At 36.0% G+C, this 17,286-nt stretch overlaps 1 protein-coding gene across 1 annotated transcript; it reads left to right on the top strand.

The window, feature by feature from the left end:
* The first annotated feature begins 9,160 nt into the window (after nucleotides 1-9,160).
* On the top strand, nucleotides 9,161-16,985 carry LOC132743776 (probable 4-coumarate--CoA ligase 1). Its single transcript, XM_060732341.1, is given in 6 exon segments — nucleotides 9,161-10,450; nucleotides 11,755-11,852; nucleotides 12,309-12,507; nucleotides 15,071-15,099; nucleotides 16,107-16,275; nucleotides 16,563-16,985. Coding segments are annotated over 6 exon segments (786 nt in total). The 5' UTR covers nucleotides 9,161-10,266; the 3' UTR covers nucleotides 16,670-16,985.
* The last annotated feature ends 301 nt before the right edge of the window (nucleotides 16,986-17,286 follow it).

Genomic DNA, 17,286 nt, shown 5'->3' with positions numbered 1-17,286 from the left:
GTTGCTATGGCAACCGAAAGAAAAAACTTAAAATATCTTCTTTTAAAAAACCCAAAGAGCTAGAGCTTAGATATTTGGCATATAACATCTTCTAGTGAGTGTCTACCAAGTTTGTTCAAATAAATGCCCTGGGGTCAAAATTGGCCCCGCCCCAGGGGGTCATTGATTTTCCCTATATGCATATAGTAAAAACTTAAAAAAATCTTCTTTTAAAGAACCCAAAGAGCTAGAGCTAAGATATTTAGCATGAAACATCTTCTCATAAGTGTCTACCAAGTTTGTTCAAATAAAAGCCCTTGGGTCAAAATTGGCCCCGCCCCAGGGGGTCATTGATTTTCCCTATATTCTTATAGTAAAAACTTTAAAAAAATCTTCTTTTAAAGAACTCAAAGAGCTAGAGCTAAGATATTTAGCATGAAACATGTTCTAATGGGTGTCTACCAAGTTTGTTCAAATAAAAGCCCTGGGGTCAATATTGGCCCCGCCCCGGGGGTCATTGATTTTCCTTATATGTGTATAGCAAAAACTTAAAAAATCTTCTTTGAAAAAAACCAAAATAGCTAGAGTTTAGATATTAAGCATGAAACAACTTCTAGTGAGTGTCTACAAAGTTTGTTCAAATCAAAGCCCTAGGGTCAAAATTGCCCCCGCCCCGGGGGTCATTGATTTTCCCTATATGTGTATAGCAAAAACTTAAAAATCTTCTTTGAAAAAACCCAAATAGCTACTGTTTAGATATAAAGCATGAAACATCTTCTACTAAGTGTCAACAAAGTTTGTTCAAATAAAAGCCCTGGGGTCATAACTGGCCCCGCCCCAGGGGTGTCATTGTTTTTAACTATATGTGTATAGTAAAAACTTAAAAAATCTTCTTTTAAAAAACCCAATGAGTTAGAGCTTAGATGTTAAGCATGAAACATCTTCTTAAAGGTGTCTACCAAGTTTGTTCAAATTAAAGCCCTTGGGTTAAAATTAGCCCTGCCAGGGGAGGTGGGGGAGGTCATTGTTTTTCATTATATATGTATAGTTAAAACTTAACATTATGAAACATCTTCTAATGGGTGTCTTCCAAGTTTGTTCAAATAAAAGCCCTTGGGTTTAAACTGGCCTCGCTCCGGGGGCCTATATACAGGTGAGCGACCTCAGGGCCATCATGGCCCTCTTGTTCTCTTACTTGGCTAAAAGAACAATAGAGAGAACAAAAGATTAGCCACTAATATACCAGACCTTGAGCACGTCCATTCTTCAAACCATCTGTCCATCCATCAATCCATCCATCCATCCATCCATCCATCCACAAAACTGGATATGTGTAGATGGCAGTCTGAAGATTATGCATGCATTTTTCTTTTCTTCCTATGTTGAAACATTTGGTTGTTATTGTTACAAATAGATATAAAATATGGCAAATATAACACAAAAACTGGACCCCGTGATATTGCAAAAAAAAATGAAGCTTGAAATATGGGTAGATGGCAGTCTGGAGATTGTGCACATATCTATGTTGAAAAATTTGGTTGCTATATATAATGGCAACAAATAGACTTAAAAGATGGCAAATATAACAAAATTTGTGATAAATAAAAAAATACTGAAAATATTTTTATGAAACTTGAAATATGGATAGTATGGAGATTATGCACAAGGAGGTTCACAACTCATTAGATTTACTCCCCTTATCTTAGAAAAATTGTTGTTTTATTTGTTTGGGTCATTAGCAAATTTCAGACCCTGATTTTCTTATTTGCAAATACCGAAAGTAGTCCAAACTCCTCGAAGCGGTTACTTCCCTTCATATGTACATTAACGCCGAAAATTAAGGGGATATCACTGCGTAAAGATTGTCAAATGGCAGGCGCATTAATTTTTTGTAACATAAAAATAGCTCCCTATTGGTCGAAGATTTCTAATATTGTGTTATTATGCTCCCCGTAAAATTTTGGGGGAGCATTTCCGTCTGTCCGTCAGTACGTACAAAAAATTTCAGGGGAGCATAATTATAGTCGTCAGGTTGTCCGTCCGTCAGTACATACGTCCGTCAGTACATACGTCCGTCAGTACGTACTTCTCGAATTTGTGTCCAGCCCATAACTTTGTTATTTGAAGTCTGATTTGACAACTATTTCACAGAAATGATCACCATATTCAGAGTGTCGCGCGTAACATTTGGGTGAGCTACCTTCAAGGTCAAGGTCACAATATGACCTTGCAGCAAAATCGTGTCCGGCCTATAACTTCATTGCTTGAAGTTGGATTTTACAACTATTTCACAGAAATGATCATCATATTGAGACGATGTGTCGCCCTCAACATTTTCGTCGCTACCTTGAAGGTCAAGGTCACAGCATGACCTTGCAGCAAAATCGTGTCCAGCCAATAACTTCGTTATTTGAAGTCTGATTTTACAACTTTTTCACAGAAATGATCACCATATTGAGACGACATGTCGTGCAAGTTGGTAGATAGATCTAATTGAGTAGAAGTGCAGTGCAAAGAACAGTAACTTTGCATTGCCTAAGTTTGGAATTATCACACTTTGAACTTAGTCTGGGACATAACTCTGAAACTACAAAAGATATACTTTTCTGTGTCCAAATCCTAGTAGGGGAGCATCACCCGGTTCAACCGGCTCTTGTTCTTATATATATACATGCTTTTATTCAGCTCCATGATTATTTACTTCAGTGTTAAACAACGTTAAACAACAGGTTTACCGTGAACAAGATATATAGAAATTAATAAGGGTTACAAACTCTAATTAAAAATAATATGGTATTCTTCAAGCTGCTATATTATAACTCCCCTTGGTCGTGGGGTTCATATGCTCGCTTTGGAAGCGAGAGGTCTGGAGTTTAAATCCCAGTTCAGGCAACTCGTGTTTTTTTTTGTTGTTTTTGTTTTCTTTTTTTATTTAATTGCTTAAGCCAAATAAACATTGAATTGTCAGTGTTGCAATTAGTCTTATAGCCAGTTTACTATAGTTATAACACTGAAAATAGCATTGGTGACACTATACAAACAAATTGGTTTATAATCTCACAACCTTCACCTTTCTTACATTCTGAGACTCAAACAAATCTAGCGCCTTCTGTACTTTGATTGTATAAGTTCTTTATTTCTTAATGTATCTACTACAAACTTTAAATATATGTTTATTATCATCACCCACATCATATGTGGCAATAGGTTCATATTTCTATCACTTATCAGAATTATCATCCTTGAACTCAGGAAAGTTTTCTATAACTTCTTTATTTCTAAAAAATGCCTACTTCAAACTTCAAGTACATGTATATGTTCCTTATTCAAACTTCAAATTCCCAGATCATAATAATATGACTAGGTTTATAAATCTACTGTCCACATTTCCAGAATAATCTTCCCTGTTAACTTTGATTTTCCCTTTTTTATTAGCTCACCTGTCACAAAGTGACAGGGTGAGCTTTTGTGATCGCTTTTCGTCCGGCGTCCGTCCTTTGTCCGTCCGTCCGTCCGTAAACTTTTACTTTAAATGACATCTCCTCATAAACCACTAAGCCAATTTCATCCAAACTTCACAGGAATGTTCCTTTGGTGGTCACCTTTAAAAATTGTTCAAAGAATTTAATTCCATGCAGAACTCTGGTTGCCATCATATTGGCAACCAAAAGAAATTTTTTTAAATATCTTCTTTTAAAAAACCCTAAGAGCTAGAGCTTAGATATTTAGCATGAAACATCTTCTAATGAGTGTCTACCAAGTTTGTTCAAATAAAATCCCTGGGGTCAAAATTGGCCCCGCCCCAGGGGGGTCATTGATTTTCCCTATATGCATATAGTAAAAACTTAAAAAATCTTCTTTTAAAGTGAACCCAAAGAGTTTGAGCTAAGATATTCAGCATGAAACATCTTCTAATGAGTGTATATCAAGTTTGTACAAATAAAAGCCCTGGGGTCAAAATTGGCCCCACCCCAGGGGGTCATTGATTTTCCCTATATGCATATAGTAAAAACTTAAAAAATCTTCTTTTAAAGAACTCAAATAGCTAGAGCTAAGATATTTAGCATGAAACATGTTCTAGTGAGTGTCTACCAAGTTTGTTCAAATAAAAGCTGTGGGGTCAAAATTGGCCCCACCCCAAGGGGTCATTGATTTTCCTAATATGTGTATAGCAAAAACTTAAAAATCTTCTTTGAAAAAACCCGAATAGCTAGAGTTTAGATATTAAGCATGAAACATCTTCTAGTAAGTGTTGACAAAGTTTGTTCAAATAAAAACCCTGGGGTCAAAACTGGCAGCCTTGCCCCAGGGGTGTCATTGTTTTTAACTGTATGTGTATAGTTAAAACTTTAAAAATCTTCTTTTAAAAAACCCAATGAGCTAGAGCTTAGATGTTTAGCATATGGGTGTCTACCAAGTTTGTTCAAATAAAAGCCCTCGGGTGAAAATTAGCCCTGTGGGGGGGGGGGGGGGAGAAATCATTGTTTTTCATTATATGTGTGTATTAAAATTAACATCGTGAAACATCTTCTAATGAGTGTCTTCCAAGTTTGTTCAAATAAAAGCCCTGGGGTTTAAACTGGCCCTACTCTGGGGGCCTATATACAGGTGAGAGACCTCAGGGCCATCATGGCCCTCTTGTTTATTAGCTCTTGTGAGCTTTTGTGATCATTGATTCGATTCTCCTTACATGTATATGCTAAAAACCTAAAAAATCTTCTTTTAAAAAGCCCAAAAAGCTAGAGCTTTGATATTAAGCATGAAACATCTTCTAGTGGGTGTCTACCAAGTTTGTTCAAATAAAAGTCCCTGGGTTAAAATTGGCCCCGTCCCTGGGGCCTATATACATGTGAGCGATTTCAGGGCCATCATGGCCCTCTTGTTCATTATTAATAGCCCTGATTTCCCATGTGGAATAAGTTTATACTGTCTTTATTATCCCCCGCCGAAAATTTTCGGCGGAGGATATAGAAATAGTCTCCGTCCGTCAGTCCGACCTTCCGTCCTTCCGTCCGAAATTTTTGTCCGGAGCATATCTCTAAAAGTATTTGAGTTATCAACTTGAAACTTCATAGGTGGATAGACCTCATGAGGAGGAGTGCAGTGCACAAGAATGATAACTCTACCTTGCATGATTTTTTGAGTTATTGCCCTTTGTTATTTTTCAAAATTGATTTTTGTCCAGAGCATTAACTCCAAAAGCCTATGAGATTATTAACATGAAACTTCATAGGTGCATAGATCTCACTCAGGAGGTGTGCAGTGCACAAGAATGATAACTCTTCCTTTCATAATTTTTGAGTTATTGCCCTTTGTTATTTTTCATACCTAATTTTTCACCTGAGTGGAGCATAACTCAAAAAGTGTTTGAAATATCAACATGAAATGTCATAGAAGGATAGATCTTATTGAGGAGGAATGTTGTGTGCAAGAATGATAAATCTTCCCTATACAATTTTTGAATTATTGCCCTTTGTTGTTTTTTTCATGCTATTTTGTCCAGAGCTTATCTCAAAAAGTATTTGAGGTATCAACTTGAAACTTCATAGGTGGATGGATCTCATTAAGGAGGAGTGCAGTGCTAAAGAATGATAACTCTACCCTGCATTATTTTTGAGTCATTGCCCTTTGTTATTTTTCAAAATTAATTTTTTTGTCCAGAGCATAACTCAAAAAGCCTTTGAGATATCAAAATGAAACTTCAGAGGTGCATAGATCTCACTCAGGAGGTGTGCACTGCACAAGAATGATAAACTGTACCTATTATAATTTTTGAGTTATTGCCCTTTGTTATTTTTCATACTTAATTTTTCAATTCAATTTTTTTCTCAAAAAGTATTTGAGGTATCAACTTGAAACTTCATAGGTGGATAGATTTTACTGAGGAGGGATGCAGCACACAAGAATGATAACCTACCCTGCATTATTTTTCAGTTATTGGCCTTTGTTATTTTCAGCCATCAGTATTCACATAGGTTTCAAATCTGTAATCACTATAGCCATCAGTTTTCATTACCAAAAGACCTCTTAAAATGGAATTATTCTGCTCTACTACATATACATTCTTCCAATGAGCAAACACATTCGGCGGGGGATGGCCATGTTGACATGGCTCTTGTTTTAATTTGATTGTAAAGGAAGCTTTAGGCTTATAGACACACTCTTGAATTTGTTCCTGTAACCAGCCAGTACTTAGCAATAAGAGTAATGTTTCATGCACAAGGAAACAACATGTCTGACCTTTTTAACTGTTCATCCATGTGGGCCAGATTTAATTTAAGAAATAATATATCCTCAACAGTCATTTGTATCGCTAAATACAATCACTGTTTGCAGTTTGGATGCAAGGCATTATATATCATGGCACCAGTCTAGTATCTTCAGATTTATAAACATTTAGTCAGGTACCAGTCAGGAATCTTCAGATCTATGAAATGAGGTCTGGTATCAGTCTAGTATCTTCAGATTTATAAACATTTGGTCAAGTACCAGTCAGGAATCTTCAGATCTATGAAATGAGGTCTGGTATCAGTCTAGTATCTTCAGATTTATAAACATTTGGTCAGGTACCAGTCAGGAATCTTCAGATCTATGAAATGAGGTCTGGCACCTGAGTCTAGTATCTTCAGATTTATAAACTATTGGTCAGGTACCAGTCAGGAATCTTCAGATCTATGAAATGAGGTCTGGCACCTGAGTCTAGTATCTTCAGATTTATAAACTTTTGGTCAGGTACCAGTCAGGAATCTTCAGATCTATGAAATGAGGTCTAGCAGCAGTCTAATATCTTCAGATTTATAAACTTTTGGTCAGGTACCAGTCAGAAATCTTCAGATCTATAAAATGAGGTCTGGCACCAGTCTTTTTATCTTGAGGTTTATAAAACTTGGTGAGGTACCAGACAGGAAACTTCAGATCTATAAAATAAAGTCAGGCACCTGGAGTCTCATATACTGTGAAATCATTTGTTTTCGTGGGCATGAAATTTCGTGGTTTTATCAAAACAGGCATTTTTGTTGGTTGTTAAATTCATGGAATTTCATTTTCTTGTAAAAAATTATAAGTAATGGAATGTAATCTTTCAGTTAATCACCGCACTGTTTTACTTACCGTGTGTATATATAACACAGCTCTTGTCAATAAATTTAATCCTTGCATCTGGGAGTAACACAGTTACTGCCGATAATTGACTGCAATAAACATGTTTGTGTGACATGATGGTAACACTGTTCCTATAATTCGCCAATTTAAACATCGCATAAATTATACGGCATCTGCCACTTTTTAACCAGCGAGTAAAAAAGTTTACACACTCAGAATCGGTCCAAAACTACACACTACGCCACATCGACTGTGTAAATTTATATGCATATAAATTAATTCGAGTAAGTGGCTCAATACAGTTACATAATAATAATACGGAATAGCAGTCACACAAATATATAAATGAATCATATAAACATTAGTAGTGTAAAGTTTTATCCGCTCTAATTAATGCACTGGGTTCCCATATTTACTCGATTATCTTACGTATTCTGGCTGGTAATAGGACGTTTCGGACCAGACATTTCGGACCAGATTTTGGGACACTTCGGACTATATTTAGGGACATTTCGGACCAGATTTTTGGACATTTCGGACCATGTGTTAGACATTTCGGATCATGCATTACACACTTCAGACCACTGTTTTGGACATTTCGGACCATGTGTTGGACATTTGGGATAATGTGTTTTGGACATTTCGGACCAGAATAAATATCATTTTTTTATATATTATGCATCAATTATTCTATAAACTAAAGTGTAATATTAGAATATATGAGACACCATGTGAAGTTTTTACACCTATCCCAATTTAGATTTTATTTATTTTGATATGACCAACTTCGATGGCTATTATTGTTTTTTTTGGGGTTTTTTTTCAATAATAAAACATTGTCAGCGTATAGAAATTCATAAATGAATTATGATCGAAATATTAATACATATAAAAAGGAATATATGTTCTGGTCCGGAGTGTCCCCATCATGGTCCGAAATGACCATCACATGGTCCGATATGTCCCAAAATCTGGTCCGAAATGACCAAAAAATCTGGTCCGAAACGTCCATGGTCCGAAACGTCCATGGTCCGAAATGTCCGTAATTCTTCTGGCTAACACGATCAAGTAGCCTACAACGGTCAAGTAGTCCCCTGATGTTTATATGCGACGAACATTTGTGACAGCAAACTGAAGGCATACAATCGATTTTTCTTTCAATTTTCTTAAATATTGCAAAACTAAACTATGTATGGATTAAATTTGTCACTGACCTGATTATTAGTATTCATTCATATAACAGAAATCAGCGGGAAAAGCGCCAATGCATGTTGTGATAAATGGAACAGTGACATGGTAAGAAGTATTTGTTGGAATAAAATTTTGTCGGGTCTTAGAATTCGTGGATTGACCTATCCACAAAAAGCACGAAAATTCGTGCCCCACGAATAATAATGATTTCACAGTAGATCTTCAGTATTTATTTTCCTTCTTTGCTGTTTGTTGTTTTTTGCTGGTTATTGTATGAATGATGTTATGAAAGGAATCAATAGGGGAAATTAATTTAGTAGAGAGACTTGCACTTGAACTTTTGAATCCTTGTCATTTTTAGCTTGTCTATTCAAAGAATAGAGGGAAAGTTATTGTACGCTTCACACAGTTAAGTTTTTGCGTGCCAGTTGTTATCTCCAAAACTACTATAGAAAATAGGGAGAAACTAAAGACACTTGTTTAATAGCATCATAGAAGATCACTATACAAGGCCCATAACTCTAACATGGATTTTGACAGAGTTATGGTCTCAATTTTGAGCTTAGAAATTTCTACATTATGCAGGCTCTTGTATTTTACTGTCAAGCTCTAAGAATAGTTGAGCATGCTGTCCTACAGACAGCTCTTGTAGTTCATTGCTTAAATAGTTGCTCTTGATTTAAGTTTTAATGTGTTATGCTCTGTTATTAAATTGAGCCGCATCATGACAAAACCAACATAGTGGTTTTGCGACCAGCATGGATCCAGACCAGCAAAACATAGTGGTTTTGCGACCAGCATGGATCCAGACCAGCCTGCGCATCCACGCAGTCTGATCAGGATCCATGCTTTTCCCTAGCAGTTTCTTTACTTGTTATAGGGTCTGTAAGCGAACAGCATTGATCCTGATCAGACTGCGCGGATGGGCAGGCTGGTCTCGATCCATGCTGGTCGCAAACCCATTATGTTGGTTTTGTCGTGACACGGCTCAATTGTTTGAAAAAATTACTTGTGTTTTGTTTAGGTTTTATTTCAATTTATTTCCAGGAAGAAAATAATATATATGAATTTTGTAAAATGTATAGATTATTGCTTGTTTAAATAATTTTCTTGTATTTATCAGTCTTTTCTTACCCAAGTTTGTTGATAAAAAGTATGTATGACTATTTTTCTTTTAAAAGAACAGTGCAACCTGTGGGAAAAGACCATCTCTGTACTAGAAACTTTGGTAACTTGTAATAAGTTAGGCCAGCCTTGACTATCATATATAGACAAATTTACAAACTTCTTTTTCAGGACAAATAGTGAGCAAATATCAAACTAAACCAGCTATAGGAAATTGAAAATTGCCATATGAGTCTTACAGTGTTTATGTAAATTAAAACCCATCATATAATGGAAAAATAAGATTTAAACATTCATAATTTGATAAAATATTGTTGGTTTTTTTAAACAACAACCAGCAAAAATATAGCTTTTATACTCAAATTTATCAGTAAATTACATATCTTGATGTCATGATGTACTATGTAATAGAAAGAGCATCGAAACACGAGGCTATCTGATTTGTACAAGGGGGTGTAGCCCCCGAGTATTAATCAGAATGCCGAGTGTTTTGATGTTCTTTTTCTTTTGTATCATAGTCAAACATAAAAACACGTTCCCTGTTGTCACAATATGAAACCCCGGGAAAAAGTAACCAATGAACGAGCATCTGAATATGATATTTCTGGCGCTTTCCCTTTCTCTGCCGTCATAATAAGTGAGCCCCAGCAAAAATGAACCAATCAATGGACATGCTCTGGAGTGCGGGTAACTAATATCTGCACTCCAGTTAACGCACTGTGAATGTATATGTATACGATTTAACTTTGACACATTTTCAACAGAAAGGTCCCCAAACTATGATACAATATATGTATAATTGTAAAAACAATTTGAAATAGATGAGGTTACCCAGTTTGTTCCCCCTCAAAAAAAATGATTTAAGCATTCATGTTTTATTTGCAGGTAACATACTGCCATCTGGTTCCACCTGTTGTTTTATTCTTGGCAAAACACCCTATGGTGGATGATTTTAGTATGAAAACTGTGAGAACCGTGATCAGTGCAGCGGCACCTCTTGGCATCGGAGTAACACATGAGCTTGAGGAGCGTTTAAAGGTTCATCTTCTTCAAGGTAAATTGAGCTGCGTCACGACAAAACCAACATAGTGCGTTTGCGACCAGCATGGATCCAGACCAGCCTGCGCATCTGTGCAGTCTGATCAGGATCCATGCTGTTTGCTTTCCAACTCTATTACAAGTAGAGAAACTAATAGCGAAAAGCATGGATCCTGATCAGACTGCGCGGATGGGCAGGCTGGTCTGGATCCATGCTGGTCGCACTATGTTGGTTTTGTCGTGATGCAGCTCAATTGTTGTTTTAGATGGTGGTGTGGTGCTGGTGTTGTTAGTAGTTTTCATTCTAGATCACAGCAGTAAGCCACATTGAATTTACCAGAGATCAGTTTCAGCCACGGCATCGTTCCTGGGCAGGCTGTCAAGCAGTTTACCAGTACTAGTTGTCTTCATTTTTGCAAAGAACTGATAAGTTCTGTACATGCTAGAGCAGAGGTGTAGTGCAAATGACCGTAGAAATGATTTCATGATTAATCACAATGAAAGTAACCTGCGCCATCTGGGATCGAACCTTGGCCGTCTGATTCACAGTCCAATGCTCTACCTATTGAGCTAACCGGACAATGGTTACAGTTTTTAAAATGGTGATTTAATATTTATGGAGGGCTGAATGTCTGAGGAGTATTTATAAACATGTGGACCTGGTTGCTCAGAACAGTGGTTTGAAAGTGATAACTACAATTAAGAAGGAACGCTCCATTTATAGGGAGGAAAATTGCCTTTGATAATACAATGTATAGATAAATTACCATTTATGTTCAGTTAAATTTCCTTTTATGTTCAGTTAAAATAATTGCCTTATATGAACGAGAAGTATTTAAATATTAGTTAACTCTAAAAAACCCAACCTGCATCATGATTTAAGCAGCAATTTAACAATAGTTTCCTCCTGAAGAAAAATGGTAACTGTTTAATAACTTGTATAAGGAAGGATATATTACTATGAAGGCTTGTAACTATGTAAAATAATTATATAAGGACTATAAGGTCAAAGTTACTAAGATAAAACAAGTAAAGTTAGATCATAAAAGTTAACTTTGGTCAAAAAGTAAACTTGGATAAGAAAAGTTAACTTTGGTAAAAAAGTAATTAGAACAACAGAGTTGACTTGGGTAAAAAAAAAAAAGTAAAGTTAGGCCAAAAAAGTTAACTTGGGGTCAAAAAAAAGTAAAGTTAGGTAAAAAAAAAACACTCAACTTTGGTCAAAAAAGAAAGTTAAAATGTGAAAAAAACTTAAATGTGAAAATTCTTTTCTCTCAGTTACTTAAGGTCAGAAACCCATGGTTTTATTTTACTTTATAGCATATGGTTTGACAGAGTGCAGTCCCTTGACACATTACGATGAGTACCCTCATAAAAGAGGAACTATAGGCACACTTGTTCCAAGCACCAAAGCCAAGGTTCGTTTTTTCTATACCCGTGTCATTAATATTTTGAATGATATAATTACTGGTTAGCATGTATGTATAATTATGTGTGTTACAACTTTTGTACGTGATAGGTCAGTAAGTTTTTACATGACTCAAAAACTATGAAGTCATCTTAAAGGTCAAGGTCACTGTGCCTTAAAATAGAAAAAGAAGCTCAGTCATTCAGCAGAACATTTCTTGCTTTTTAGCTTGACTATTCAAAGAATACTGGAGCTATCCAAAACATATCCGAACGAATTTCTGGGCAAAATTTTGCATACAAGATCTTATCAAAAACTGCAGAAGGCCTTGAAGCCACTGTTTTTAATCTGTTTACTGAATTACATGAGTGATTGTGAGAAGTTAGTTTTTCAAGTTTATGTATGTCAAATATGATTTGCTATTTAGTTTAAATTAAATTCGTCATACTTGTCACATATATTTCAGATTATAGACCCCATGTCTGGGGAAGTTTTGGACGTTGGTGAAACTGGGGAAATTCTTATCAAGGGACCACAAGTCATGTTGGGATACCTGAAAAACAAGGAGGCTACAGATAAAACCATTGATAAAGATGGCTGGCTATATACAGGTTCAGAAAGTTGAATAATTCTTGATTGTTTTATTTTTTCTGAACGTCGAGTTTGTGATATAAGGATTGATCATTAGGTGGTCTTTTACAAAAATAGCTTCAAGAGTTCTGGTAAATTGAACAAAAATGCCTCCAGAGCAAAACATAAAAATGACCTTTGAAGCTCATCTCCTAAATTGCTTGGAAAGATTTTTATCAATCTCTACTCATGATTATAAGAGTTTTCAAAATGATATTTTTTAAATTTGCTTTGATCAGCAAGATATTTGTGAGAGTAAATACATGTAAATCTTTAATGACATGTCCATCTCAACCACTTGGTAGATTTTGATGGAACTTCACGGGCATGATGACAGATCAGTAGGTGATTTTAAACAAAAATGGCTGAAATCTTTTAGGTCTGCTGAAGAAGATGGCAGCCAGAGTTAAAAATTAGAAATTATCTTTAAAGGACAGTGTCATCTTCTCCTCAACTGCTAGGCAAGTTTTGATTAAATTCAATAGGAATAATTTTTAGGCGCAACTTCACATAAAGAGTGCGGAAACTTATTGCTGTCTGTTGAACAAGATTGTCGCCTGCTAGCTATATATAGCCTGCTAGCTATATATCGCCTGCTAGCTATATTTTGCCTGCTAGCTATATATCACCCGCTAGCTATATATCACCTGGTAGCTATATATCGCCTGCTAGCTATATATCGTCTGCTAGCTATATATCGCCTGCTAGCTATATATCACCTGCTAGCTATATATCACCTGCTAGCTATATATTGCCTGCTAGCTATATATCACCTGCTAGCTATATATCGCCTGCTAGCTATAAATTGCCTGCTAGCTATATATGGCCTGCTAGCTATATATCACCTGCTAGCTATATATGGCCTGCTAGCTATATTTTGCCTGCTAGCTATATTTTGCCTGCTAGCTATATATCACCTGCTAGCTATATATCACCTGCTAGCTATATATTGCCTGCTAGCTATATATCGCCTGCTAGCTATATATCACCTGCTAGCTATATATCACCTGCTAGCTAGCTATATATCGCCTGCTAGCTATATATCGCCTGCTAGCTATATATCGCCTGCTAGCTATATATCGCCTGCTAGCTATATATCGCCTGCTAGCTATATATCGCCTGCTAGCTATATATCGCCTGCTAGCTATATATCGCCTGCTAGCTATATATCGCCTGCTAGCTTATCACCTGCTAGCTATATATCGCCTGCTAGCTATATATCGCCTGCTAGCTATATATCGCCTGCTAGCTATATATCACCTGCTAGCTATATATCACCTTCTAGCTATATATCGCCTGCTAGCTATATATACCCTGCTAGCTATATATCGCCTGCTAGCTATATATTGCCTGCTAGCTATATATCGCCTGCTAGCTATATATCGCCTGCTAGCTATATATCGCCTGCTAGCTATATATCGCCTGCTAGCTATATATCGCCTGCTAGCTATATATCGCCTGCTAGCTATATATCGCCTGCTTAGCTCTATTTCGCCTGCTAGCTGTATATCGCCTGCGAGCTATATATCGCCTGCTAGCTATATATAGCCTGCTAGCTATATATCGCCTGCTAGCTATATATAGCCTGCTAGCTATATATAGCCTGCTAGCTTAATGTAGAAATAAAAATTATATGGCATATCTTTCTTATCTACTCATTCGATTTTGATGAAATCAAATAGGAATGAAAATTACAGTCCCAAATGTGTATGAAGCAATTCCACCAAGAGGGAAACACCAAAAAATGATCCTCTTAATGCAAATATTGCGCTCTTAAGACAAACTGAGAAAGTTCAAAATTTATTTTTTGATAATCCCTTAACATTCGTGGTGTTGAAAGAGTTTTTCAACTTTCATTTATTAGCTCACCTGTTACAAAGTGGACAAGATGATCTTTTGTGATCACAATTAGTCCAGCTTCTGTCTGTAAACTTAAATTTAAACAACATCTCCTCATAAACAGCTAGGCCAATTTCATCCAAACTTCTCAGCTATGTTCATTTGGTAGTCACCTTTAAAATTTGTTTAAAGAATTTAATTCTAGGCAGAACTCTGGTTGCCATGGCAACCAAAAGAAAAAAATTTAAAAAAAATCTTCTTTTAAAAAACCCAAGAACTATAGGTTAGATATTGAAACATCTTCTAGTGAGTGTCTACCAAGTTTGTTCAAATAAAAGCTCTTGGGTCATTGATTTTCCTTATATGAGCACATCTTTTGGAACTGTTGTTTTTCCTTAGCAACAGCAATCAGTAATGTTTTTACACATGAGCTATTTCAGATACAAATATGAATTTTGTGATATCAGTTTAATATTTAGGTTTTAGATCTGCTTTTGTCTATAGTTTACAATATTACTTGTTCCTTGTCATGAAGGGTTGTATAATCAGGAGAGCAATGTCAGGGCCATCAAGGCCCTCTTGTGTAATATTTAATAATTATAACACTCCCCCTTTAATTTTTAAAAAGATGGGTTAAAGGGAAATTTTTTTTACTTTGTTACTCGGAGGGCAATTTTTCCATTTTTTTATTTCAGAGATTAAATTGGGCATGTGGGTTTTAGAAGGTTTTTTTTTACTATATCTACAGGGAAATTTAAGGGGAATTTAACAAGTATAAAGGCTACCAGGTGGACATGATTTTCTTCAAATAATTTACCCCCTTGATCAGTACTATTTACTCCATCCTGTATTATTCAAATGGTTTTGAGAATTTTCAGTTTTAGAGTAGATACAGTCAAACCTGTGTTAAAAAACACCTCCAAATAAAGACCACCATGAAGATATGGGCCATATTTCAAGAAAGTTACTTTAAATAGAATAGGGTAACCTCCAGATAATGGCCACTTGTCCATAAAGACCACATTCAGTCTCTCTTTTGAGTTGGTTTGTTCATTGATTTGACTATATGTACAAGCAATTCAGTGGCACACTAGTTATTATGCTAAACTAACAGTAGTTAGTAACAGTAACAGTTCTTGATATTTCCTTGTTTATGTCTGAAACAATTGCATGATAGCACCTCTTAGGTTCTCCTACAGCTGACTGATGGTATTATAAACAGAATGGTGAGGATATAACATGGTGCCCTTGACTTAACCCGTAGCCTGCTGGGTCTGAAAGTGATCAGCCATTGCTACCAGTATAGAGCTAGGCCAGCTGCTGTAGGTCCATGCTGGGAAAGGGTTTCTTCATGGGAGAAAGCTGTCCAGATAGCTTACGAAACATCGGTGGTTTTACTCAGATGGTCTTAAAATAATACACAGAGGGGCCCCTGAGGTCTTCTTCCAGCTGTAAAGCTGGAAATTTGCCTAATGACCTACCTATACTGTGTTGATGTGACGTAAAACCCAATCTCAAATCTTCATATTTCTCTAAAAGCACTTTTAAGAAAAATGTGTGCACGAAAATTGATATATGAAATATTGGTTTACAGTCAGATTAGTGCCAAAGGTCTTTCTCAATTCTAGAGTAATTTATGATCTTTAAAAAGACCACTTGTTATCTAAGACCATTAATTTTACTATTCATGAAAACTGATAACTATTGTTTTGTTTGACTTTCATGAAAATTAAATTTTTGAGCTGATTTTTTCTTCAACATTTATGTGTTAAATTTATTTGTATGTTCCCTTCAGGTGGCCCCAGCTGAATTAGAGGCCCTGTTGTGTACCCATCCCTCTATACAAGATGCTGCTGTCGTAGGACTTCAAGCCGGGGAAGATGTTGGCGAGGTGCCAAGAGCATTCGTTGTGACCAAGCCTGGAGAAAAATTAGAAGCAGAAGATGTCACGTTATTTGTTGAAAGTAAGATGTTCTTTGTTGTTTTTACTTACCTTTACGTTTAAGATAATTGTTAAAAAAAAGATATGAATATATTTGAAAAGGCGTTAAAAAAAAATAGCAACTTTTGTGACACAATAAGGTAATTTGGTGTCAATGAACATGCTTATTTAGGGTTTTTCTGCAGCAACTGTACTAAATAATGGCTAAGATTTTGTTTGATTTTCTCTAGTTTATCATCATTTTTCAGTAATAAGAATTTTTTATTTGTTTGCCATTTATTGATTTTAGATTGATCTTTTTTTTCCCAGAAAATGTTGCACCATACAAAAAACTTAGAGGAGGAGTGGAATTTATTGACCAAATTCCAAAAACTGCAAGCGGAAAAATTTTACGAAGATTTTTAAAGGATAAGTAACTTTCTTTCAGAACAAATGAAATGTGAACATTTTTTATCCTTAACCTGCTGAAACCGGAAATTGATAAACCTTTGCCACCAGTCTACAGCTAGGCCAACATAAAGTGATAAATTTTTATCACCAGTCTACATCTGTGATAAATCTTTGCCACCAGTTTACAGCTAGGCCAACATAAAGTGATAAACCTTTGACACCAGGCCAACATGAAGTGATAAATTTTTACCACCAGTCTACATCTGTGATAAATCTTTGCCACCAGTTTACAGCTAGGCCAACAGAAAGTGATAAACCTTTGACACCAGTCCAACATAAAGTGATAAATTTTACCACCAGTCTACATCTGTGATAAATCTTTGCCACCAGTCTACAGCCAGGCCAACAGAAATTGATAAACCTTTGCCACCAGGCCAACATAAAGTGATAAATTTTTACCACCAGTCAACATCTGTGATAAATCTTTGCCACCAGTTTACAGCTAGGCCAACATAAAGTGATAAACCTTTGACACCAGGCCAACATGAAGTGATAAATTTTTACCACCAGTCTACATCTGTGATAAATCTTTGCCACCAGTTTACAGCTAGGCCAACAGAAAGTGATAAACCTTTGACACCAG

This window comes from Ruditapes philippinarum, unplaced genomic scaffold (assembly GCF_026571515.1).
Source record: "Ruditapes philippinarum isolate M1 unplaced genomic scaffold, ASM2657151v2 ctg11409_1_1_1_1, whole genome shotgun sequence".
Taxonomy (NCBI): Eukaryota; Metazoa; Mollusca; class Bivalvia; order Venerida; family Veneridae; genus Ruditapes; species Ruditapes philippinarum.
Note: the sequence above shows the minus strand (reverse complement) of the source record. Positions and strands in the feature narration are given on the sequence as shown.